General features: G+C 44.6%; 1 protein-coding gene across 1 annotated transcript in view; it reads left to right on the top strand.

Annotated features, from left to right (window-relative positions):
- The window catches only part of Tmtc4 (transmembrane O-mannosyltransferase targeting cadherins 4), a 56154-nt gene that overhangs the window by 14525 nt on the left and 15281 nt on the right, over positions 1-26348 (top strand). Inside the window, exons 5-11 of the mRNA XM_026399882.2 lie at positions 877-964; positions 13057-13157; positions 17877-17969; positions 18196-18360; positions 19466-19668; positions 20938-21109; positions 21191-21322. Coding sequence (XP_026255667.2) covers positions 877-964; positions 13057-13157; positions 17877-17969; positions 18196-18360; positions 19466-19668; positions 20938-21109; positions 21191-21322 — 954 coding nt within the window. The remainder of the gene's footprint in view (positions 1-876; positions 965-13056; positions 13158-17876; positions 17970-18195; positions 18361-19465; positions 19669-20937; positions 21110-21190; positions 21323-26348) is intronic.

The following is a 26348-nucleotide window of genomic DNA, read 5'->3' on the forward strand; positions in this document are numbered from 1 at the left end:
TGCTCTATTGCACATCCTCATGGACATGGAAGCAGTTCTTACTCACAGCAGAAGCTTCGTTACATGCCACATTCGGGTGCTAGTTAGGAAAGGACCCCACATAAATCAGGCCAGTACCCATGAGTGGAATTCTGAGGCTTTCAATACCATGAAACATTTGGAGAGCAACTGTTGATCAGCCCGAAAGAAAGCAACACAAATTTTTATATTGCTTCATTATCATTGAGGGAAAAGGGGGAAGGGTAGAGTCACCACGTGGAAAATAGGGGAGAGAAATGCAAGACGTTTCATTGTGTTTTCATCTTGTTACTCACTTTTGAAGGGTTCTGCTTCCAGGGTAACCACGTAATCAAGTTTGGTTGGAGGAGAGGGAAATCTGGCAGAGGCAGCTCGGAAGGATCATTGCTGTCTCTTTCTATCTGCCTGGAGGCTTTTAACACATATTTGCCACCTTTATATCCTTCATGTCTCTGATCAAATTTATTTTTTAAATCCCAAGCCCTCTGAGTTGCTGATGTCTTCCAGTGGAAAATCCACTTTGGACACGTTAGAAGCCTAAGTAGCTACGGCCCTTGGGGTGGCATGTTAAATACCAGCTCTTACTGTGTGTGTCCAGCCTGCAGCACAGCTGTCAGTGCCTGCAGAACAGCCTCTCTTCTCTCGGGAGCAGTTAAATCAAGTCCTAGACATAAAGGGAGGAAAAGAAGCAGAGTCAGAGGGCCCCAGAGCCTTGTGGCAGAGCTTCACGGGGTATTGTGGGGAGTGGAGGAGCCGAAGGAGTTTCTGGTTTTCTATGTCTAAGGAACGTTTTGTGTTTCCAGAGTTTAGGAATATTTCATTGTTTTTGACATGCATCTTTTCTCCCCTTCTTTCAAGGTTGCTGGCGTTGTCGGCCGAGCTGACCTCCTGTGCACCCTGTTCTTTTTGTTATCTTTCCTTGGCTACTGTAAAGCATTTAGAGAAAGTAAGCATCATGTTTGCCTTCTTAATTTTGCCACTTCTTTGTGTTTTTTTGTGCTGTTGAGCAGTGTTTTAACAGATGGGGAATTGCTTGTTTACCTTTTGCTTGGAGGGAACATGGCTCTGGAGGTGGAAACGCTCTTTGAGTATCTGCTTTCTCCACCGCCTTTTCAGAATGTGGAATTCTAGATGAGCACAGCAGATTCTCGGGGTTCACAGGGGAGTTTCCCACTGGCAAAGCCACCAGCAAAAGCAGCAGCAGAGCTACTAGAGCTCCTGCTTTATCCCCCCTGGACCCCCAGAAGGTGCCAGTGCTCACTCAGCATGGTTACACCTGTCACACTTCACACCTTTGTCATTATTGTTGTACATACCAAGATAGAATGGCCACTTTTTCCAGTGACTCGCCTGAGAGTTCGGGGACAAGCGAATAGAACAATGTCAGGTGCAGAAAGTAGTGGAGGTAACTTTTCCTGAGATTGAAAGTTAACTTGCAGACAGGCACATGTGTCTCTTTCTCGGGGTGGGGTCCCCCACGATGACCATAAAGCTCACCACTGATCTGGGAGGTCACATCTCCCTCAGCCTCACAGTGAAGCTGATGGCCATGCTGGTGTCGTTTCTCTAAGATTGTGACTTGGGGGCTGGGGTTGTGGCCCAGTGTCGAGCACTTGCCTAGCACTTGTGAGGCACTGGGTTCAATCCTCAGAACCACATATAAATAAGTGAACAAAATAAGTATTATGTTCATCTGCAACTAAAAATTTTTTTTAAAAAAAATGATTATGATTCGGGAGTGAGAGGAGGATTCCATTTACCTCTCTCTGATGTGTCCATTGCAGATGTGACTTCAGGTTCTAAAGCTGTGAATTAAATAGGAACTTACAGATACCTGGGATAGAGACTTGTGGTTTTTCTCAAAGACGATTCTTAAAAGTCTCATGAAGTATCATTTAATACATTTTATTTAACACATTCTACCTTAAAGTAACTGCACTCTATTCTTAATGGATTTCAGATACCTCTAATGTGTCTTTTGAAGAAGCACCAAATGTCCTACTTTAGGTTTCACGTGGGGGATGATAGACTACAGTCCTTCACTACTTTTAAAGATTTGCTCTTGTGAAATAATGGAAAAACTATCATGAAACTAAAAATTCTGTCAAGTGAACCAGTACATTTATTAGCCCACTTTTAATGGAATTTTTTCAGCATGGTGAAAAATTAAAGACATTTCATATTCTTTTCCTGATTTCTTTACTATTTCTGTAATCTAATTCATAAATTTGTGCATTAATATTTATGTGTAAGTTTTTAATTCATTTATGGAATTATAAAATTATATATGTATACCAAAGATCAATTTATTTTTTAATAGAAACCTTTGGAAACTTAGTACCAAAGGTGAAGTTGCTTAAATGATGGTTTTTCAGTTAATTAATACTTTGATTTGTGGGAAATTAGTAAAGTATATTTCAATACTAACATAAATATTTTAACCATAAGTAACCATTTGACCTTTCCCTTTGGTCCAGTAAATTCTGCTAGCATTTATAATGTGTTTATGTTAGCATTGGAAAGAAATGACCAGGCCTTTAAGATTAAGTTCATAATGTCTTCAACAAAGTTAACCTGGAAATATTTTATGTTTGCAAATCAATCATGGTGGTAGATGTGGCTTTTAGGATTAGATGTTAATTTGGTAGAAGCTACTTGGAGCAGTCAGAGTATGGATGGATGGATATGGGAGCCTTCTCAGAAGCCTGTCTGTGGTCTGCAAGCTGCCCTATCTTCCTGGAGTCTGCTTTCCTGGTAACTTGAACCCCCTTTAGGAAAAGAAAAGAGTGGATCACAGTGGCGCTTGTGGACCACCCTGGTCTCTGATCCCAGCCATCATGGAAGCTATGAAGCTAAAGTAGTTTGCTCTGCACACCCATCCAGACCTCAGGGCCTTGACCCTGAGTGTTAATTGTTATTGGTCTGCCCTCCAACTGTGATCACTTGCACGGTCAGGCTTTCCCTTCTAGATCATCATGGTGTCTCTTTAAGGTTTAAAGTGGGTGGTTTCAGATACCCATGTCTTGAGCTGTAGTCTCCATCGTTATAAATTGATTTTCATTGCTATTTTCCATTTCTTCTCATTTCCCCTCACACGCCATTAACAGAATGACGGAACTCTGCTCCAAATTGGTTTTTTTTTTTTTTTTAAAGAGGGAGAGAGAGAGAGAGAGAGAGAGAATTCTAATATTTATTTATTTTTTGTAGTTATCAGTGGACACAACATCTTTGTTTTTGTATGTGGTGCTGAGGATCAAACCCGGGCCACACGCATGCCAGGCGAGCGTGCTACCGTTTGAGCCACATCCCCAGCCCCTCTGCTCCAAATTGTGCCAAAGGTCTGGAGACCCAGAGTAGCCTGGGTCCTAGCCCTAACCCTAACCTCAGGCCTACGGCCTACAGGCCACAGAGGCACTGCAGTTAGCTGCCTTGAGGGGAGTCCCCTGTGTCCCATGCCTAAGTGATTCTCTGAGTGCCCCTGGCAGTATGCTGGGCCTGAGCCCACCCGTGTCACTTCAAGACCTTGTGACTAGATGTCCAGCTACCCCCCTGCCCACCTTGCTCCTCGGGCCATGTGGCACCAGAAACAGCCCCTCACTCCACCAGCTGCGCCGTCACCTCTTCTTAAAACTCCCAGTGCCACCCCCTTTGTCTCCTTACCCACAAAACCAGCTGATGAAGTCTGGGGGCCTTGCCTTCTCTCTGGGGTTTCCAGCAACTTTGTCTTGTTCTGGTTTTCTGTACCCCTCCTAAACCTGCTGAGAGTAGAACGCTCTTCTTTGTTGATAGATACCAACTTTTTGGACTCATCCTTAAACGTCATGCTAATTAATGTTCGACTTCACACATGGTGCCCGGGAGTCTCTTAAGAGGAGTATGATGCCCACAAATTGAGACACCTTCACAGAGGGGAAGCGGGAAGAGCCCAGTGTGCAGAAGTCATTCTGGCTCAGCATTCCTGAAAAGTGCTCACGGTCTCTGATTCTGTCCTAAAACAGCACAGAGGCTTACCCGTTTAGGGCATTCATTCCATCACCGATAATTAATGAAACTTCAAGGGCCTGCCCTGTGTTCAGTGCTGGGGATTCAAAAACTAGAAAGACAGAGTAAATACCCCTAAGGGGCTTGCAGTCCAGTGTGTGGGTGTTTTGCTAGGGATCAAACCCAGGTCCTAGTACATGCTCTGCCAGGTCCAGGTGCTCTGCCACTGAGCTACACCCAGCCCCCAGGCAGGCACTTAGTATCACTCTCTCATGGCCTTTGCTAAATGGAAGGCTGTGGCCTTTGTTCCACTAATTTCTTTGATATCCTCTTTATTAAATTTCCCCCAGTGCAACAGAACAGAACTCTTCGCACTAATGGGCATTCAGGTATCTGTGTTTTCATTTGGAACCTGAGATATCTTAAAGAATAATCACGTTTTTATTTCCCTCTGGCTAGTCAGTGCCCATGTACAAAACCCAAGTGGTAAGCGTGTTCATGACGTGTGTTCATACCATCACAAGTGTGGTGTTTGTTCCAGGTGTCTGGGTTTCTGAGTGCTCGGCAGGGAATCAGAGCTTTTCTGTGGAGACCTTAAGTCCGCTGTTTATTGGGATGCCAGTAATAATACTGTTTATTGTTCCAATTTAATGTTTAAAGTGACCCCTTTAAAGATCTGGCCTTTATACTTTTAGGGTCTGGACCTAAAGTTTAAAGAAGTGGGGGAGGGTCCAGCATTAGTTACACATAAACTTGAAATCCAAGAAAGGTTTTTCCAGAGGAACAGATCTAATGTTATTTTATAAGACAAAAAAATTACATGCTCCAAAATCAATGTTTTAGCTAGTTAAAAAGCTCTTTCAGAGGCTGCATCTCTTTTTTAGTAATCTCATTAGCTTCCTTTATAGATGCGGTGTCTGTATTGTAAAGCTCTGGACAGTTTTTAACTACCTGAGTTTATGAGCAAACAACTCTGGGCTTGCCTCTGGAATCCTGGTATTTTCAGAAAATGAAAAATCCCACTCATATAACATTTCCGGGGCTCTGCCTCTTTTCTTGATTGTTTATTTGTTGTTTTTCTTTTATTATTTAGGTAAAATGTCTCCAAGCAAGATCTTGCATCAAAAAAATTTGGGGGAGGGGAGTTCTGAGGATTGAACCTAGGTGTGCTTAACCACTGAGCCCACATCCCCAGCCCTTTTTTATATTTTGTGTTTTGAGATAGGGTCTCACTAAGTTGCTCAGGGCTTTGCTGAGTTGCTGAGGCAGGCTTTGAACTCAAAATCCTCCTGACTCAGCCTCCCGAGCCTCTAGGATTATAGGCATGTGCCACCGCACCCAACAACAAAATCTTTTTTTAAAAAGAGAAATGTCCTTGTAAAGGCCACATATTTTTTTCTTTATTCAAAAAAAAAAATCATTAGGTCAGATGAAGTCATTGGTACGCTGGTTTTTATTTCTGAATGCTCCAAACGAAAGGTATTTTTCTTATGATGAGATGTCTTTGTCAATATTTCTTTGTTTTTAAAAATAGTAGTTCAGGTTGGAAATAGTTCATGTCTGTCCTAGAAGCTCGCTAGAATGGTGAAAACAATTGTGTTTTTAAACCAGTACCTTAAAATACTCATCTCGTGGGAGTTAGGACTAAGAAGAGAAATTTACTAAGTCTCACTTGAAGTGGGAGAGAGAGTCTCCTAGAGAGAAATGGGTTTGCTGCCCATCTAAACAACCATTTTAAGTCCTAGACTGTTATTCGTAATCCAGAGACAGAATCCCAAACATCAGTTGTTCTTAACTTCTTGAACCTTCTTTGTTGTTTTGCTCTCCTTATCTTATTTCAGACACCAAGACAGGGTAGCTCTCTCAGATTATCATTCCTTTGTACTTTCATTCCGATTTAAGAAATCTGTTTCCCTTAGAACCATGCAGCTTAAAAAGTCGGGCCATAGCCTAACTCAGGTCACATGGGACCCCTGCTCTTAGAGTCAGGCCTCTGCCCTCTGAAAGCTGCCTGGGACGCCGTGGGGCATGTCTTCTCCGCCTGCACGTTTCTCTCCTTCCTGCATTGCTCGGTCCCCCACCCCCATTCAAGGACGGCAAGTCTGACTTTGAGGCTGCGTGTGGAAGCGGGCTTGGTTGGTTCCAACTTTTGGAACGTGAATCTGATGCTCATTGTGTTACTCTGGCAGCTACAGAGTCGTGGCCACCTGTCTGCGTGGCGCGGTTCCCACACACACCAGGATGTGCCAGTTCCACTCGGCAGAGATGCCAGGCAGAGAGTGTTGAGGAGGGCTAGCATGGACAGAGTGGTGCTCTTGCTGCATGGAGGCTCCCTGCTGGAAGCAGTGCCAGATCCGAGGCACATGCTTCATTAAATCGCCACATCTGTTGGCACTTGTGGGTGTCAACACTGACAAGTGTCTTTCTGCTGTTGAACCTCCCCCCCCCACCCCGAGTTCTCTTTACTCTGTCAGCCTTTGCCTCCACTTACCTATGAGGTTGAATTATCCTAGATAATAGAGACACGTATTGAAACAAGAAAAAAATTGTTTCAATCTTACCACATGCTGGATGGTGAACCCTTGGTGTTTGCCAGTGCTAGTCTTGCAAGAGATGAGGGATACCAGGGAGTGAGAACCATCCTCCCGTGGCTCACTGGAGCCCTCTAGAAGAAAATGAGACAGAACTCTGGGTAAAGGTGTCACCCTGAGGTGTACAGGTTGGAATCCCCTATCTTGTGAATTTTCTGAACAAAGATATTCATAAATAAAACTGCACCGGAGGTGACATCTGACTCTCACAGTTCATTTTTAACTGTTTTTTTTTTTAAACAGTTACTTCTGACTTTAAAATTAGTCAGTGTTCCCTAGGCTTTCTTATATTCTTATGTAATATTTTAGATTAAAAAATGTTTTTCAAGAGTCTCTTACAGGATGGTGATTCTTCCAATGTGAAGGGGTTTAAAGACTGTATCTAAAGGTGAAAAGACTTGATTTCTGGCTACATTTGTTCATACTGAGAAAATTATTAACTTTTTGGTATTATATCATAATCGAATAAGAAATATAGTGATATAAAAGACTTCTGAAAGACATGGAAATAGAGGAAACTATTCATTGATTCAACAGATTTTTCCTGAGTGCCCTCTGAATTCAAGGTGGCCCACTGTTACCTGTCTCCAAGATCTTATTGAAATGCTCAAACTTGGGATAAAAGAATGTGTTAGTTACTCAGTAGGAATATAGCCACAGAGACACAAACCAAATTCATCTAGATAACATTATATATTGACAGTTATTAGCATTGCTCACTTTAGCAAACTAAGACTCAACATTGATGTGGGGGATTACATGGGTAAAACTATCCTAGGGCAGTGTATTGCCAGAACTCCACAAAATGTGGCTGTCCCAACACTCAGAATCAGAACCCCAAGTTTTGATTTTTTTAAAATTTTTTTTTAATATTTATTGTTTAGTTTTCGGCAGACACAACATCTTTGTTTGTATGTGGGGCTGAGGATCGAACCTGGGTCGCACGCATGCCAGGCGAGCGTGCTACCGCTTGAGCCACATCCCCAGCCCCGCAAGTTTTGATTTTATAAAGCCTCTTTTTTTCTCATGCCAGCACTGGAGATATTTTGTCAATGCTATGTCAACAGACCTTGGTTTATCATGTACATCATATTACACATTTGGAAAGACGACCTGTTTGACTTACGTGGTTTTAAGATATTAATGAAATTGAGATTTCCAGTTTGGATTCCGGAAAACTCCAAAGTGTATGTGCATGTTTAGTCTTGTGGCTCCTGATAAACTCATGCCCTTCAAGTTTTGAAGGTAGAGTTGGGATACAAACAGCAATTCCAGATCATTTCATCTATGAGCTTTGATCACATGGTCTAGAGACACTTCTGTGTAATAGAAGTGTGGTGCACTCCTGTAATCCCAGCAGCTCAGGAGGCCGAGGCAGGAGGTTCGAAAGTTCAAAAGCCAGCCTCAGTAATGGTGAGACATTAAGCAACTCAGTAAGACCCTGTCTCTAAATAGCCTGGGGATGCGGCTCAGTGGTCCAATGCCCCTGAGTTCAATCTCCAGTACCCTACCCCCCCCCCAAAAAATGTTGAGAGCCGTATATGTAATTTTAAATTTTCTAATAGTTACATTATAAAAAGAAACAGGCAAGATGAATTTTTAATAATATATTTTATTTAGTTCAATGTATCAAAAATACAATTTCAATGTAATGTATATAAAAAAATACAAAATATTCTGCATTATGTGTTTCATAATTGGGTGTGTATGTTCCACTTGCGACATGTCTCATATGTATGGGGACTAGATAAATTTCAGTAGATTGTTGGCTACATGGTGGCTCCTCTCCTGGACAGTGACAGGTCTGGAATGTGGGCCTCTGAGTGCAAACCTGCCACTACGTTAACTGTTGAAATTCTGCCTTTGATCTGAAATTGCCACTGTTGTGAGGAGTGATCCTGAATATTTAATGTTCACTGAATAAGGTTCTCAGCAAAGGCACAGGACCTTCCTCTCATAGGCTTTCATTCTGGGTGCATTTTACAGGACTCTGGAGACCTAAGGGAAGATTAAAGGGTAGGATTCTTCCAGGAAAATTGCCATTGAGGATTTGCGAGTAGATGTGGAATGAGGGCTTAGGACTTGAGAGAGGGGGTGAAATTACCGGGTGAGATTAGGGAGAAGATGGTTGATAAATCCAAAGGCTGTGTTTTCTGTATGCTATTTTTCTGAATTCAATGAAGTCTGAGATAGCCATCCGAGGAGAAAGCCATTTTAAATTCTGCAGGAGTGGGAAAGGAGCCCCATCATTTTCACACCTGTGAAGTAATTTTACTTCATGTTAACAGGGTCTCCTTAAGAGAGTCCCTTGAGCATTTCCAATGGGGGGAACTGGGAGTTTGTTTCCTATCAGAGGCCCCTGGCCCATGGGGAAAAATTAATCCATGTCACAGTCGCATAAAATACAAGGTGATTCAGTTATTCTAGGAAAAGAGGCAAAATGATCTAGGAACTTGCTTTTGAAATTAAGAACCAGGAGCAGTGCACTGAGAAATCATATTCTGTTTAGGTGAAAAGTACAAACACAGATTGGGGAGTGAGAAGGTTGTCAAGTCTGATCCAGGTGATAGTCGGTGGGGGTGAGCAAGTGCATTGGTGTCCAGTGAACAGCTGAACCTGGTGCTCTGTCCACTTGAAGAAGACGGTAGGCAAGGCTGGATCTCAGACCTCACCTCCTGCTAGACCTGGAGGGTTGGGGGCAGTGTCTTTACCCCATTGACCTGTAGAAGAGAACCCGTGATAACTAATGGGATCATCTGTCCTTCAGGGTTCTGTTTCCATATGAACTACTCATATGAGACAATGCTTCAGTGGTTTCAGACAGATTCAGGAAAAGCGTTCATTGAGCTGCGGTGGACGAGGCCATCTCTGTCTCTGCAGTGTGGCAGAAGTCCTGGGCTTTTGGTGCTCTGGTATGGGACATCGTGAGCTGTGATCACTTTGGATTTTTACCAGCTGAGTCCTGGACTCCATGCTCAAATCTCTGGTTCCTTTTCCCCAAATAATTTCCTGAAAGGAATTAATTGATGTGTTAGCTTTAGGATTATTTTGGTCAAAACGGTTTTTAAAGCTTTGATATCTGCCAACACTTGTTTGTTAATGAGTGCTAGCAAATACCCAAATGAAATAAGTAATTCTCATAGACATAAATGCTCAAATTGGACTCATGCTTAGTATGACAGGCTTTTTAAAAGTTATTGTTGTGGTTATAATTGTGATCCTTGGGTATTACGTACACATATGTAATTCATTTCTGCAAGTAACCATCCTTAAGTTTGCTTGATGGAACTAAATGTGCTGACATATAATAGTTTTTAGTGGAGAGAACTTGATCTCTGGGCGTTGTGCCACTTGAACGGTTTGGAGCTTAGACCCAGAATTTAGAAGGGCAGGCTTGGGATCAGCATCAGGAAGAACATTCTAACACCCCAAAGTTTTAAAAATGAAATGGGCTGTTATAAAAAGTTCCTCTCCATTGCTGAGGTTGCACGCACACACACGTCAAGGCCAGGTGGCCCCCTGCTGGAAGCATCTTGGAAAGAATTCTGCTTCATTCGCTGAACACGTGTTGCCTTTCAGAGTCAGTCAGGGGCTGCGGATTTGGTCAGTAAAATTTCCAGTTTCTCCTGAAAGTCAGGCATGCTGCCAGGGCTGCAGCTGTTTACAAGCTTGCTACCAAGAATGATGCTCTCAACCTTCAAGGAGCCTCAGAATCGTTCTGGAAGCCCTTTAAAGGGGCCAGTGGCTGGTTGCCATCCTCAGAATTTGCTGCAGGAATTCTGGGTGGGATCTGAGTGTGTGTTTCTAGCAAGATCCAGGCGCAGGTCCCGGGACCCCACATTGTGAATAGCACTGGTTTAGGATAGTGGTTCTCACCTGGGAATAATTCCCACCCACCAAGGTCCTTTGACAGTGTCTGTGACACTCCTGGGGTAAGGGGTGCTACTGGCATCTAATGAGTAGAACTGGGGATGCTGCTAAGCATCTAGAATGCATGACAGCCCCACAACAAAGACCCAGCCAGCCCCACGTCAGTAGTGTTGACACTGAGGAGCCCTCATCTGTGGGGGTGACAGAAAGTCAAGTGTTGATAGCAAGCTGTGAATAGATGGTGATAAGATAGCTATGATAGATGGTGATAAGGGCAGTTTAGAGGCTGACTAATCCTAACTTAATCCTGGAGGTCAGTTAGGGGCACCTGCCCACAGGGGCAATAACACATGCAGTAGGACCATTTGCCACAATAAACCAAGTGAATTTGAAAGAGAAGCTGCCTGGGAGGGTGGGGGGCACAGTTTTCCAGTTTAAGTGACATGTGACAGCTTTATAAAACGTGTAGCAATTTTGCCAGGGGTGTTCTAGCCTAAGGGAACTGGGTAAGCAAAGCCAAGGGAGAGCTTGTTGAGTTGGCTGGTGTGCCCAGAATGCAGTACAGACCCCGGGAGACTGGGGAGACTGGAGAGGTGCCGGGTGGTCACATTAGGACGCCAAATGCAAGCCACTTTCCAAAGGGTGGTGTTTAGCCTGAAGGCAGCAGCAGGTGTCAGTCCCATCAGGAATCGGTTCCATTCACATTTTGCTGAGAGTCCTGTGGTGCAGCTGGGTATGGGTACTGGCCATAAGTCTCTACCCATATGTGGAGTGTGCCAGGTTAAGGGTGCCTCCTGTCCCTAGAGACACCACCCCTGCTCTTGGGACATGCAAGCCTTCTTTCCATGAGGGCGGGGGGGGGGGCTTTGCAGATTAGTTCTTAGGATTCACAAGACTAATCCCTCCATTCAGGGTCTGCATGTCACACACATACACACAAAAGCACTTCTTGTCAATGTCGTGAGCAAGCAGTTTGATGAGAACCAGCGCGTGCCTTTTATATCGTGTACCACGCAGGGCACATTTCACGACAGGGTGACTCACCAACCACCCCCTGGACTGTTGCGTGGAAGCCCATTGGAAATTCCACCTCCCTCTAAGCTGAGGGAGTTTTGCTGACTCATGTGCAGGAAGCATGTGCTGAATGTTTCCTTGGCCCTGGCAGGGTACCAAGTGACTAACGGGTAGTTTTTAACACGGTTTTTAATATATGCACATCTAAAAGGTACTAAAGGTTAGACAATGAAAAGTCAGACTTCCTCCCTTCTCATCCCAATTTTTCTTCTTAGAACTTGTCAGAAACTAATGTAGCCAGTTTCTTACGTATTTCCCAGAGATGTTTTGCTTTTTTGCAGCATGTAACACAAATGGCCAAGCATTCTGTCAGTTTTTTCCCTCTCAAATCTGTCCTGAAAGGGGGTGAGGGATGGCTTAGTGCTAGAGCACTTGCCAAAAATGCAGAAGACCCTGGGTTCAATCCCCAAAATGGCCAAGGAAGGGAGGAAGGGAGGGCAAACAAGATGCCTCAAATCTATCCTAAGATAGTTCCTATTGTCCCTGATTTGTAGATGAGGGCATTGTGACTGTAAGGATAAGTAACTCACTCAGTGTCCTATAATAAATAGTAGGAGTGGAATTCTAAAGTGGAACTGGCCTAAGGCAACTGGCAAGCTCATGATTGGATCCTCCAGATGAGTTCCCATTCGTTCATGTGTTGAGATGAGGAGCAGGGACTTCAAAGGAAGAACAGTGATGAGTCCTACCTATCACCCACCTCCCTTCTCAGCAGTTTAGCTCCTTCTGCAGACTGTATGCACCACTGACCACAGCAGTAGAGGGCCAGACCCCGCCTCCTCCTGAGGCAGCCCAAGTCCTACAGTTGTTGTTGAGCTCCCCTGGTCCTGAGCTGCTCACAGGCCCACGTGTCTGGCAATATTTGACTTCCTGTTGATGCCACACTCCCATGCAGGCTGGCAGCCTAGCCTGGCCCACAGTCTTGCCTGTCCCAGGTGGTCATTCAGTGCCAGCCCTTTGTCAGTAACCATGCACCCTTTGGTAATGGTCAGAGCTAATCCACACAGGGAACAGAGCAGACCATCTGAGCCATATTATATGCAGAGAACCCAGCCTTCTGTCCAGGGATTGGTAGACATTCTAAGAGGTGCTCAGGCCTTCCTAGCTCCTCCATCATGACTGCTGGGGCCATCTTGAAACCAGATGGATTGTTTGCAGTCTCAGTGGGAGATCTCAACACAACTCATCAAAATGGTCTAGAAGGTGAAGGGAAGAAGGAAATTGCCTCATTCAGACTCTAAGTTGTAGGGTCTTTGTGGCCAGGACTTTCTTACGATGCCTTCCAAAGGCACTGGGCACCCTCTCAGGAGAGCCTTGAGATGGGATATATGTCCCATCCAGAGGACATTGTCCAGCCAGAATGTAGGAATGCACACACACCCACAGAGACGTGCGATCTGAAGACCAAACTCCGATTTCAAATTGTGACTATTTTAGGTGCATGCTTGGAATTTTTGTTTCTGGCCTAACAAGGTGGAACACATTGCATTAATTTTGCATGTATCATTTCTTTGGTTGACAGGTAACAAGGAGAGAGCACACTCATCTACCCTCTGGGTGTTGCTGAGCATCTTCTTGGGAGCAGTGGCCATGCTGTGCAAAGAGCAAGGGATCACTGTGCTGGTAAGAGCCCAGACTCAGGCAGGGCCTGCCCTTTGTTCACTTCCCTCCATTCCTACAAGGACATCTCAGGCCAGCCCTGTCTCTGTGACCTCCTCTATTTCTGCGTCCCATTGCTGGCCTAAGGGCATAGGCCTTTCTTGACATTGGCTTATGCTGTCATAATTCAGATGAAGACTGACTGGTGCCCTTGTCCACCACTAGTAACTGGTGGGAACTGGTGCACGGGAAGTTGTTATGGGACCACAGTTCATCCTCTGAGTGGTTCCATAGGAAAGAGCAAAGAATGGTTCAAGTTTCCTAGGATGCTCTCACATGCATCAGTAGAGTCCTAGGTACAGCAGGGGACCGACCATTGGCAAACCAGCAATGTGTTCAATCCTGGATTTTGAAAGGGCAGTGTGTAATTTGGAAATGAGGAAATTATAGTTCTGCCAGCCACTGAAACCCTCACAGAACCCCACATCCCCGCCTCTTCTCCAGTCTCCACCCGAGAGTCAGACTTCAACCCACACTAGAATCCAAGTGTTCCACGTTCACAATTTGATGGAAAATGAAAAGATCAGTAGTCTAGTTAGTCTAGTATGGAAAGGCGCGTGTGTGATGATGCTGATGTGTCAGGTGGGGCTTAATCCCCAGAGGGCTTTCTCAGCCCAGATGTAACTCCTCATGTATTTTTACTGTTGAGCCTTGAAATCTCAGTAATAGAGTAAACATATCATCTTTGTTCATTTTAAACATTTTAGAGTATATGTTGTTTTGGAAATTTAAGTAAAATCCAGATGTGAACTTTTTTATTGTTATTATTTTACTGAGATATAGCTTTCGTGACATAAAAGGCACAGATGTAAAGTATGACTTGAATTTGGACAATGATATGCACTTATGAGACCATTGTTCTGTCCAGATATGCAACGTGCTCATCACCCCAGAAAGAACTTAATGGTGTTTTTTTTTTTTTGTGTGTGTGTGTGTGTGTGTGTGAAAACATCAGAAATTTATTAGTTGCTCAAAACATGACATTGATCTTGACATATCATATATCATACATTTGATTCAAATGGGGTATGAATTCTTATTTTTCCACTTGTACAGATTGCAGGATCACATTGGTTACACATCCACATTTATACATGCTGCCATACTAGTGTCTGTTGTATTCTGCTGCCCTTCCTATCCCCCCTCCCCTCCCCTCCCCTCCCCTCTCTCTACCCCATCTACCCGAACTCATTTCTCTCTCTCTTTTTTTTTCCTTTCCCTCTCACATCCTCTTATACATCATTTTGTATAACAATGAGGGTCTCCTTCCATCTTCTGTGCAATTCCCCTTCTCTCTCCCATTCCCTCCCACCTCTCGTCCCTGTTTAATGGTAATCTTCTTCTCATGCTCTTCCTCCCTACTCTGTTTTAAGTCACCCCCCCATATCAAAGAAGACATTCGGCATTTGTTTTTCAGGGATTGGCTAACTTCACTTAGCATAATCTGTTCTAATACCATCCTTAATGGTGTTTTTTAAGTGAAAATAGTTTTAAAAATCATCAAATAAGAGCAATTTTAAAATCCCTGTCACAAGTGTGCTAAAAACCTGTAACTAAAAACCAGGACGCATACCTGACTGTCAGACGTCTGTGTTGTGTTGTCTGGGAAAACTCAGTCAAGGCATCTTTCATAGTCTCCCTTATGTTGTGATAAGACCCTGGGGCCAGCTAGCTGTGACTTCAGCCATGAACTCAAGCAGACCCATTTGCCGAAGTTCTGGGGTGTGGCCGTGCACGCTGCCCCCCGCCCCACCCAGCAGCACTTTGTTCATCTAGCCCTGTTCTGTCCTCCCCTCACTGAGGCCCACCTTCCTCCACACAGGCTTCACAATGCCAGTGGCACTCCAGTTGCCTTTCCTCTCGAAGCCCCGCCCACAGCTTCCCCCTGTGTGTCACAGGGAACTTGAGCTCCACTTGCCTGCAAGCCGCCAGCTGCCGGCCTCGAGGCTGCCCTCGCCCAGCCTCTCCTCAGCACCAAACCCACAAGCTGTTTCTGCCCCAGGCCTCTGTAGAGATGCTCCTTCTGCCTGGCCCTCCCTGCTCTTGCTCCCTCTGTCCTCAAGTCACACTGACAGTGTCAGTGACCCATCCCATCAGCTCGGTCCCAGGTCTCTTCTGGCTCAGTCCCCACTGCAATGTCACCAGCGACTTGTTTACCACCTTGGTGACGGTGGCAGGTTCTCTAGAGTGCTATCGTCCACGTCCTCCTTTATTGTCTGCCTCTTCCACTAGACTTTAGTCCCATGAGTGCAGAGGTCTGCTCTGGGATTCCTAGGGATAAACCTGCGTGCACAGAGCAGATTCTCAGCGAGCCTTCATTGCATGGGCAAGAGCACAGAGGTCATTCTAGGAACACCTCACGTAGGCGCCAGTGGTTCAGCAAGTGCTGAGTGTCTTACATTAGGCTCGGCTCCCCCTAGGAGCTCCCCGGCAGGGAGCAGAGGGTTCCCCAAGCATTGAGTTACCCCTGTCAGGGTTCAAGCCCCAGGAAGAGAAAGACACAAATCCACTTTCCTTTTCCTCCATTTTAGCCACTTGGGGCTTTAAATTATGAGGGGAAGTTTTAGAAATGTAGGATGTGATCAGAGGGGGAGAAATAGGAAGCAAAAATGTGGAATTTGAGCAACCATAAGAATAGCTTGGAAGAGAGTAGTCAAAGCTATTTAGGGGTTTACGTGAGTCAAGGTAAAGATTCGTGGTTTTCCTTATAAAATTAAGGTGAGCTAGCAAGGAAATAGCAAAGAAAAAAAATTGCTGCAGAAAGATGATTGAATCTCCTGCCTAGCTCTCTTATTTGAAGTTGACTCTATGTAAAATGTTTCTCAGCCTTGGCACTGTTGACATTTTAGAGCAGGTAATTCTTTCTGGTGGGGGGCTGTCTTATGGCCTGTCTCTACCCATTAGATGCCCAAGAGGACTGCTTTAGTTGTGACAACCTGCATTGCCTCTGGACATGGGCAGACACCACAAGAGGCAGAATCGCCGGTCTGAGAACCACAGCTCTAAAGCCTTGCTCTGATCTGAAGGGTGGTGTGAGGACGAAGCATCCCAACACCCCAGATGCTTGCTGGATCAGATTCCCTGTGTATCAGTCCTCAGGGCAGCTGCCATGCTCGTTTGCATGTCAGAAGCACTAAGGTTAGGCTGGATTTACATAAATAACATGTGAACATTTTGATGCTGCCTTCAAGTGGGATGGAGGAGGGAGTGCAGTCGTGTGTTTGATTCAGTCCTGGTGACCGCATGATCACCCCTTGGTGACCATCCCACAGCTTCCCGGCAGAAAGACAAGCAGCTGGAGAAGACGGCGGCAGCGAAACAGGAAGCTTCTGCCTTCTAGAAAATGGTTTACAGCCAGGCAGAAAGGGTCTCCCGTGACCCACTATGATCATATATCACATGAGTGAATAAAATCAGGACTCTCTGAAATGTTTAACCCGGCACTGGCCCGTGTATTGGATAATTAGTGGCTACCAACAGTTATGGGAGCAGGTTAAATAGGGATGTCATCCTTGCTCTGAAAACCACAAATTACCACTGACTTCTGACAATTTATGATCTTCTTTTCTACAAAGCCCTATATTAAAAAGACCCCAGTCATGTGGGGACAGTTTTAACCATATATTCTGGCTCTATTCAGACCCCTCCTCTCCAGATGGGTCAAGGATATGCTAGGTGACATGGTCTGCTGCAGTGATATTTGCTGAAAGTCTTATCTCAGGGTGGAGAATAGAATCCAAGGTTCATCTTTCCTTCAGCCTGTAACTATAGGCTTAGTAGCTGTCAAAGTAGCCCTTACCTGCAGGAAAGAAGCCATCATGGGGTGAATGGAAACTGGGCCTGGGTGGAGCCACAGCAGCATGCTGCCGGGGGCCTCTCAGGATTGAAGGTATTTGCTGTTCACCTAACAGTCATGGGCAGTTCTCCCAATTGATGGAAGTATCTGACTGCACAGCAGGCCCAGGCTGATGGGAGGCCACGCCATGATCCAGGTGCATTTCCAAAGTGGCCCTGGGCATCTCCATCCCAGTCAATTGACAGAGTGGCCAGCTTTCAAACCAAACCCCCCAAATCGTATATATCATTTCTACCCATGCCCCGTAGGCTGAACTCAGCCACATGAGCTTACCTGACTATTGGGAGTTGTAGTCTAGCTATGTAACAGAAGAAGGGGATGCTAGTGGGCAATTGAGACTACCTGAGAGATCTCCAGGGCTTCTGATGTGCACCTGCACCTACTCACCATGCTCAGATGAGCCAGCACTTGAGGCTGGCTTACATGGCTGAGTTGGCACTGTTGATTACTACCTTCCACTTCAGCGTAATTACCCCAGGTAACTAACCACTCTGCTGAATGAACTAAAGGACTGTTTTATGGTTATGAAGAAAAGGGAGAATCAGGAATGGCCTGTGGGAGCCCCAAATTTCTAGCTACCTTGAATCTTATAAATACTCCTAAGTGTAGGCCATGAAGTCATTGCTGGATAATAAATGTGGTATAATGCTTTACCATGAACAAGTGCCATACAAGCATTGCTGGTTCTTTTTTAGCACTGAAAAGTTCTGGGATGATCTGAACTTTTGCATTCCTTGTCCTGATTCAGTAATAAAATTGTGATGTGTAATTGCTACCCAGTGAGAGCCAGGCTGTCCCACTACTGATGGTGTGGCTTTGTGTCCTAGGGCTTGAATGCGGTGTTTGACATCTTGGTGATAGGCAAATTCAACATTGTGGAAGTCATCCAGAAGATACTGCGTAGGGACAAGTCGTTAGAGGTGAGTACATACTTTTGCCTCGAGCCCAGACATGGAAAATGTCAAGCGCCAGCTGATTTTAAAATGCCATTTTCTAAGTATTTCTCTTGATTCTGAATTCTAGACTAGCCAGCCCTTAATGCAGTGTCAAAGTAATGGAAGCAGAATTGCTGCACATTGGAACCTGGCTTGGTCATGCTTCTGTTTGAAAATCTGTGACAACAGGTGCTTTGTGGTATTCTTTCAGAATATCGGCATGCTCAGGAGTGGAGGCCTCCTCTTCCGAATGACCCTCCTAACCTCTGGAGGGGCTGGGGTGCTGTACGTGCGCTGGAGAATCATGGGTACTGGCCCGCCGGCATTTACTGAGGTCGACAACCCGGCCTCCTTTGCTGACAGCATGTTGGTTAGGGTGAGTACCCAGTCTGCTCCCCTTTTACATTATTTTCTTTCCCCATCAGATTTCCAGATCCTTCATCCATCCTCACCTCTACCCCACCACACTCACAAAATCCCTAACAAACAGATAGCACCTCCAAGTGTGCTTGCTGTCGCTGAGGATATTCTAAGATGAAACCAACTTTTTATCAGAGAAGATGTGTGGAAGCTCCTTGTTCAAGCATCTCTTGGTATCCATGGGGATTAGTTCCAGGACCCTCCATGGAAACCAGAATCCATGGATGTTCTAGTCCCTCATATAAGATAGTAGAATGTTTGTGTATAACCTGTGCATATCCTCCTGTATTTTTTAAATCCTCTCTAGACTATGTTTAATACCTCATACGAAGCCTACACATCACTTCATTCACATGGATTCAGCAAAGTACTCAATGGGTAGCAAATTCAAGTTTTGCTTGTTGAAATTTTCTAGAATATTTTTTCCTAAATATTTTCAATCCATGGTGAGTCTGAAGGTCCATTCTAACATCAGGTTCCTTGCCAGTCTTGTAAAATTGCCCCCAGACCCTGTCACTTATATTATAAGTGACATTAACTTGTCTAGGTTAAGACAAAATGTAACAATATTGTGAGCTCTCTGGAAAGTCTTAATGTTGTCAAAGACTCTTTTTTAGCCTAAAGGCAAGAGTATCAAGCCACAGATTCTTAGCTATGTGCTTCATAGAGACAGAAAACAAGAAGACAACCCCGGAACCTTCTTCTTAGGTTGGTGGGCACATTGGTGACTCCTAGGGCTCAAGTTTCCTAGGTCACAGACGACTTTAGGCGTGACAAAATAAATGGATCATGACTTGACCAGAAATAGAGCAAATGTATTATTGCTTGGTCTGGTGGCTTGGCAGTCTGTTTATGTTTAAAATCTGGATGTGTTTAAAAATTTCAGACTTCAGCACCATGTACAAAATACACACTGGCAACATTTTATTTTTATGCATCTGCTGTCCTTGAACAGATGCCTGTGAGTGCCTCTAAAGTGAAGTTAGGAGATATATATATGTGTGTACATGTTCTTTCAAGTTCAGTGTCAAATAAGTGTTTGTTTTCCTTTTGACTGACAGGCCATAAACTATAATTACTACTATTCATTGAATGCTTGGCTGCTGCTGTGTCCCTGGTGGCTCTGTTTTGATTGGTCAATGGGCTGCATCCCCCTCATTAAGTCCGTTGGTGACTGGAGGGTAATTGCTCTAGCAGCACTTTGGCTCTGCCTAATTGGCCTAATATGCCAAGCCCTGTGCTCCGAAGACAGCGGCAAGAGAAGGTAAGAGCAGCCCTGAATTTTAACTTCCACCCTGGGTCGCGGCTGAAGCATTTTGCTAAATCCAGCACTGATCATCTTAACAATTTTGTGGACATGATGTCTAAGGACATTTGTTTCAAATGCATATTAATGGCAAGGTTGAGTCTCATCCGCCCAGAACACAGGGCTGGCTTCAACCAGTGGGAGGGAAGTCAAGGGGGGGTACAGATGACTGCTCTGTCTCCCCCGCCCCTTCCCCCGTGAAACAGCACTTGGAGATCCTTTTCGCTGTAGGTGGTAAAGAGTAATTTATGGTCAGAACAGAGAGTGTAATTGAAGTGTGTTGTGCCCATTATTTCACAGTTCTCCTTCAAAAAAAAAAAAAACCCCAAGTAAATGCTGTGGTGATTCCTTCTGTTGTTGTCGGGTACAAAATAAGCTGCTGCCCCAAAGAGACCATTCTTTCTTGGCAGGAAAAAAAAAAAAATTTTTTTTAAAGGTTATTGAGAAAAACAAATGTGTTTCATGGAAATGAAAACTGTTTAAGATGATTTCTATTAAGCATGGTGTTTATGGAATTAGTAATTTCTCAAGATAAATCAAGTTTCACATTCATCTGTGTTTAAAAGCGGTTGATGATTCTAAAGAGCAATGAAATTTGGTCTCAGTCATTTCACATGTACATATGAAACACGATTTTTTAAAAACATACCATAGGCACTGGCTCCAAGAAGGAGCCACCAAATTTGACCTCGCTTCTTCATTCCTCCTCCTGTATCCTATGGGATGTTAGGAAGGATCCATCCGTCTTAGAAGTGTTCCGGTGCTCAGCTCTCTGTTTGGTGGTGTGTACCAACCACACATGATATTAGTTTGTTTCAGATTGATGACATTCATCCTACTTCACTATTATTATTACTGTTAAGTATAGCAGGGAGTTTGTTTTCCATGAAACTACATTGAACTATTTAATACCTAAATGGCTGGAGGCATAGTTAGGAACAGGTGAATTAATCAGAGCTCATAAACGTGATCATTCTAACTTTATTAATATGACTTGTATGACTTCTAAGTTTTGCCCTCGTGTCTATGTTAAGTGCCTCAGTAATCCCATACTGCCAGCTAAATCCTCTCCTGGTGACATTTTTCTGCTGGCGATGGTACCATTTTAAGTTGATGACATGAAGAAAAAAAAAAAAGGTCTTTATCATTAATGTTGATAGGATGTTTTTCTTGACAAATCCAAAAAGAACCAAAGAACCATCTATTTAAATACTTTTAATCTTCCAGAATCCTTACACTGGGACTGGGATTTCTTGTGATCCCCTTTCTTCCTGCAAGCAACCTGTTCTTCCGAGTGGGCTTCGTGGTGGCCGAGCGGGTCCTCTACCTCCCCAGCGCTGGCTACTGCATGCTGCTGACCTTTGGCTTTGGAGCCCTGAGCAGACATACCAAAAAAAAGGTACCAGCCCAGAGTGGCGCCATGTGTGACCGAAATAGCTGCAGCTGCTCACTAGTGACGTTGCTTCTCTCTGTTCTTAAGAAGCTCATCGCTGCCTTCGTGCTGGGGATTTTGTTCATCAACATCCTGAGATGCATGATTCGCAGTGGGGAGTGGCGGAGTGAAGACCAGCTTTTTAGAAGTGCCCTGTCCGTGTGCCCCCTCAATGCTAAGGTACCTTGGCTGCCACCTTTCTTTTAAAAAGATTTTACTAGGAAATATTTTGAATCCTCCAGCTAAGTCAGAAGGACACTTAATGTTGGACAGTATTTTGCATAACACCATGATAACCAAATACATGGGTTTTTTTCTTTACTGTATTTCTTAATGATTTTGATAAGATTCATAAAAATTCCACTTAGCTAAAATACTTCAAAAGACGTCATTAAAACCAGACAATATCAATGAAGCAGATTACTTAAAAGGAGTCCTATGCGTCTTCCAGTTGTTGTGATCACTCTCTGAAGGGCCAGGAAGGGGACATCACATCTCCAGGTGGGAGCTGGGCAAGGCCCACTTCAGAACCCAGACTCTGGCTTTAGCAAGAGCTGGCTCCTCCAAGCTGCAATTCAAAGGTGGTAATACCTACAATTGGGCAGTCATTTGGTGTAGGATGCTTAAATTATTCTGTGTATTTCACAAAATACATATTTATGTCACCTTCAGGTTCTCAGCATCGGATTGCTTTTGTCAGGTTAAGTAAACAAAAACGTATAGACTACAATATTGGCGGTGTTTGTGTTGAAGCAGGCAAGAATACGTTTCACTTAAGTTTTTTTTAATGAATCTGAGCTTTGCACACAGCTGGCTGTGCAAAACTAGGGCAAAACTGTGCAAAACTTTGGGCCAAACTAGGCTGTTTTTGAACTTTCAGTGCCCTTCTCTCTAAGAAGGGGATGATCCCGCATGCTGGGCTTGTTCTGAGGCCCGAGTAAACGAAGGTACCTCAGACGGTGGCCAGCACAGAGTAAGTGCCAAGAAGTGTCAGCTTGCACGGGTTCTTTTGAGTTTGGGCTTCCCATTAAATGGCAGGAAGGTTCTAGGCAGTAGGTTAGAAGACTTTCTGTTAGTATAGATTATTATCATTCAGTAATGATACCTTTTCTCTTAGGTCCTCCAAATTGGAGGTGCCTGGGATGCTCCCATGCAGTCCTACTGGGTGGCGGGGAGCTCTCTGGAATTCTCTCTCTTTTTCACATTCTGTATGTATGGGAAAGCACTGGTTTCAGACAAATTTATGTGCCTAAAATGCAGAGTTGACTTCTTATTGTGACCTGCAGTGAAGGATAGCGGATAAAAGGTGCTGACTCCTCATCTGTCCTGTTCTTGGATTTAAAACATCTTGTTCCTGTTTTACAGTTGGAGACTTAGATAAAAGAGCCTGGTACTGTTGTCTTCCTTTCTTGGGCAAAAGCTAAGTAAGTTCCAGGGAAGAGATCTCACGGTTTCCCTTCAGGCCATGGTACAGAATGAGTCCTCCACACTGCTCTTTGCCTGGTGTTCACTGAATATTAAGTCTGCAGCTGACCCTGGGTCTAGTTTACACCCAGATTTACCAACTAAAACTCATCTTTTTTAAAAGATAGCAATGTCAACACAGGTGCTGGTGCCCGGCCTGCATTTAAATACCCACCGTGCCTTGTATATGGTAGGCACTTAATATTAGTTATTGCATTGGGCTAAATGGAAATTGAATTCACTGAGCCTGCTGTGGATGAGATTGCAAATGTCTAATTTATTTGCAGTCACTTGGTTTTTAAGGCTTAAACATATGTTGCACTTGGTATCAACTCTGCAATACAATTCCACATTCTTTTAACAGTGAGCAGGATCATAGCCCCACATGATGGATCTCCTGAAGGAATGATCCAGGACCCTTATAGTGTTTTTAGTTTAAAACATTTTAAGTTTAATATCCAGTGTTGGCAGAATTTTTCAAATAAACTGATTTAGTACTGGTATTAAAAGCACCTTTCATTCATTATGCTTTTACTTTGCATTTACATCATTCAGTTGTGATGGTGGTTTTTATCTGGCTTCTGTACTGGTCACTGCCTCAGACTCTGAAGCACAAAGTTGAATGAACAGGTTTGGGTTTTTTTTGTTGTTTTGTTTTAAAGTCTTTCATATACCATGGAAACAGAAATCACCCTCATTCTCTAAGCAGTTTCAAGACCCTGGTTGTCAGGTTTGTGCTTTGTTTTGTTTTGTAATTTAGGCAGCTATTTTCTAGTCACAGAATCTCCTCCATATAATCCATAGGGTAAAGCCGTTCGTTCGCCAGGTCTTAATTTAGGGACCTCCCTCTAGGGCTGAATCCGCTTCAAGTCATTCCACTTAAATAACTGTAGTCTGGTTTTCCAGAGGGCCCCTTCCTCTCCCTTGGTCTTCCGGTCTGGCATTCTGAGCATCTAACAGAACACTGTCCATACTGCAGAGGGCAGTTGAACTCTTTGTCTGAGCTTTGTTTGGAGAAAATAGAATTTTCCTGGAACAAAGGAAAGCAGCAGGAGCATGGGGGTGGAAAAGGCGGGAGTCATGTTGAAATCGGAGTAGAAGCTGAATTTGTATTCTGGGGGCCCAAGGACATCCCTTACAGGTTGCATTTTCTGGCCTTGGGTTCTTTTGTGCATGGGACAGAAGGTGAAGTCACACTTCCAGACTGGGGTCTGGGGAGATGCAAAATCAAGCTATTTACGTCACACGTCTCCCAGTGCATGCTCTGGCAATAGCATTAACTGAACCACCTCCAGACTATTATTTAAGGATATAAATACCTGTGAATGGACAAGACTTTGGTCCAGGAAGCTAATTATTCTGTATGGTGCACAGGCGTGCACATTTACATTACCTGCGATTTCTCTGCTTGTGATCATTTTATCAGATTAGATAATCACACTTTCTTGAAAAAGTGCCATAGCTGTAGGGTAAGACTGGCCACGCAGGGTGTGAGTCTGTCTTCAGAGGTGGTTCAAAGCTGTGTTCCGATGTGGTGCAGCTGGAGTAGGCTTAAACTGTTGCTGTATTTCAAGGTTCATAGCTTTGCTCCAATGGCCATAACAGCCTGGGTGGCTTAATCACAGAACTTTATTTTCTTACAGTTCTGGAGACTGGAAGTCCAAAATCAAGGTGTGCGCAGGGTGGGTTTCTCCTAAGGCCTCTCTCCGTGGGGGAGAGATGGCTCTCTTCTCCCTGTGTCTCTCCCATGGTCTTTCCTTTGTGCACACCTGGTGTCTGTGTGTCTAAGTTACCTCTTCTTGTAAGGACACCAGTCAGATTGGATTGAGGCCACCACATACCCTCATCTTACTTTAATTACCTTTCTAAAGACCCTATTTCCACAGTCACTAGTGCCTATTTTGAGGCACATTATACTCCAAGAAGAAAAGCAAATGGTGTGAATCAAGGGATGTAGAAGTTGCCTGGAGCAGTCAGCCCATGGTCACCTGATATTCAGGTGTCACATAGACAAAAAGAAACACAGGCTTAGGAACCCGGTGCAAATCCAGCATCACAGTCAGATGGGATGTTCAGCAATGCCAAAGCAGTGTGTCAGCTTGGAGAGAGAAGAGACCACTCAGGCATGCACCAAATGTCACACCTGCATCTGGGTGGTTCTCAGCACGTGCCAGGTGCTTGTGATACAAGTGTCATTACCAATCTCCCTGAACACTCATAACTGAATGGATATCTGTAGTCTGTCTTTCCTGAAATTGCTACTAGACGTTATGTTAGATGGTCCCAAAAGGAGCTTTCCATCACCAATATATATCACTGATCATAGAGACCAAGGGACACAGGGAGGAGAGAAGGGGAGCTGTGGTTTATCGGAGGCAGAGGTTTAGAGTTGCAGGATGGAAAGAGATCTGGAGGCAGATGGTGGTAGTGGGTGTTCAAGAGTCAGAACGTACTTAGTGCCCCTGAACTACACACTTAAAAATGGCTGAGATCGTATGTTATGTGTATTCTATCTCAATTAAAGAATTTAACCATTTAAAGTGAACAACTCAGGGGCATTTAGGGTCTCCAGGGCACTGTGGCCTCGAGTTTGTCTAGTTCGAAAACACTTTCATCCCCTCAACCCTATTGGTTTCTTCCCCTTTAGTGTGTGAGATGTGGAGTGGGGAGGTCTTCTTGGAGCTTCTCCTTCACTACCTGGCTCTCTGGGTGGTCACACCCAGCTGGGTCTTCTCTTACCACCTGTGCCTCCTCCCTGGCCGCCATGTTGGCATCTCTGGCTTGCCTCTGTCCTGAGCTTGGGTGGCCACTGGGCCTCTTCACTCAGACTTCACAGTCAGCCCAGCCTGCACCCCAAATAAGACGGCTCACCGGACCTTCCTCGTTGAGCACCATCACCTGCACTGCACTGAAAACCTGGTGTTCTTTTTGGCACACTTTTTACATTCCTACCAATCCATCACCGATTCTGTGCCTTTTGCTTCTTCAGTGTTCCTCAAATTCCTCACCACTCTATACCATCTAGTTCAGTCTGCTGTCCTCTATTCCCCAGGACCATGGCCACAGCCTCTGCCTGGACCCTTGCTGCCTGCTGCTTTCCCCCTTGGGTATCTCCTGCTTTCCCCCTTGGGTATCTCCTGCAGTGGGTCCTATTTCATAGGACCACAAGTCTTAGTATGGTCTACTGTCCCCGGCAGGTCCAATCCTGACCTCTGTGACCGTGACCTTATTTGGGAAGGGGGATGTGGCAGATGTGATTAAGATGTAGGTCAAGATGAGGTTTCTCTGGTTTGAATGTCCCCCCTCGTTCACGTATTAGAACCTATATCTCCACCTTCATGTGTTGAAGGCGTTTGGAGATGGACCTTCGTGAGGTAGTTAGGGATAGATGAAGTCAGGACAGTGGGACCCCAGGATGGCATTAGTGGTTTTGTAAGGAGAGAGACCTGAGCTCTGGCGCCTGCTCTTCTTGCCACGTGATACCCCCCGCCATGTCAAGATGCAGCAAGAAGGCCCTCACCAGGTATAGTCCTTGGGCCCGAGACTCCCCAGGCTCCAGAACTGTGAGCCAACTAAACTTATGTTCATTGTGAATTACCCAGTCTGTGGTACTCTGTTACACCAACAGAAGATGGACTAAGAGAGGCCACACTGGGGTAAGGTAGTCCCTGAATCCAATGTGCTTGGTGTCCTTATGACAAAAGAAGGCCCAGTGAGGACAGTGGCAGAGAGGCAGCTGCAA

Source organism: Urocitellus parryii, chromosome 2, assembly GCF_045843805.1.
Source record: "Urocitellus parryii isolate mUroPar1 chromosome 2, mUroPar1.hap1, whole genome shotgun sequence".
In the NCBI taxonomy this organism is placed as follows: domain Eukaryota; kingdom Metazoa; phylum Chordata; class Mammalia; order Rodentia; family Sciuridae; genus Urocitellus; species Urocitellus parryii.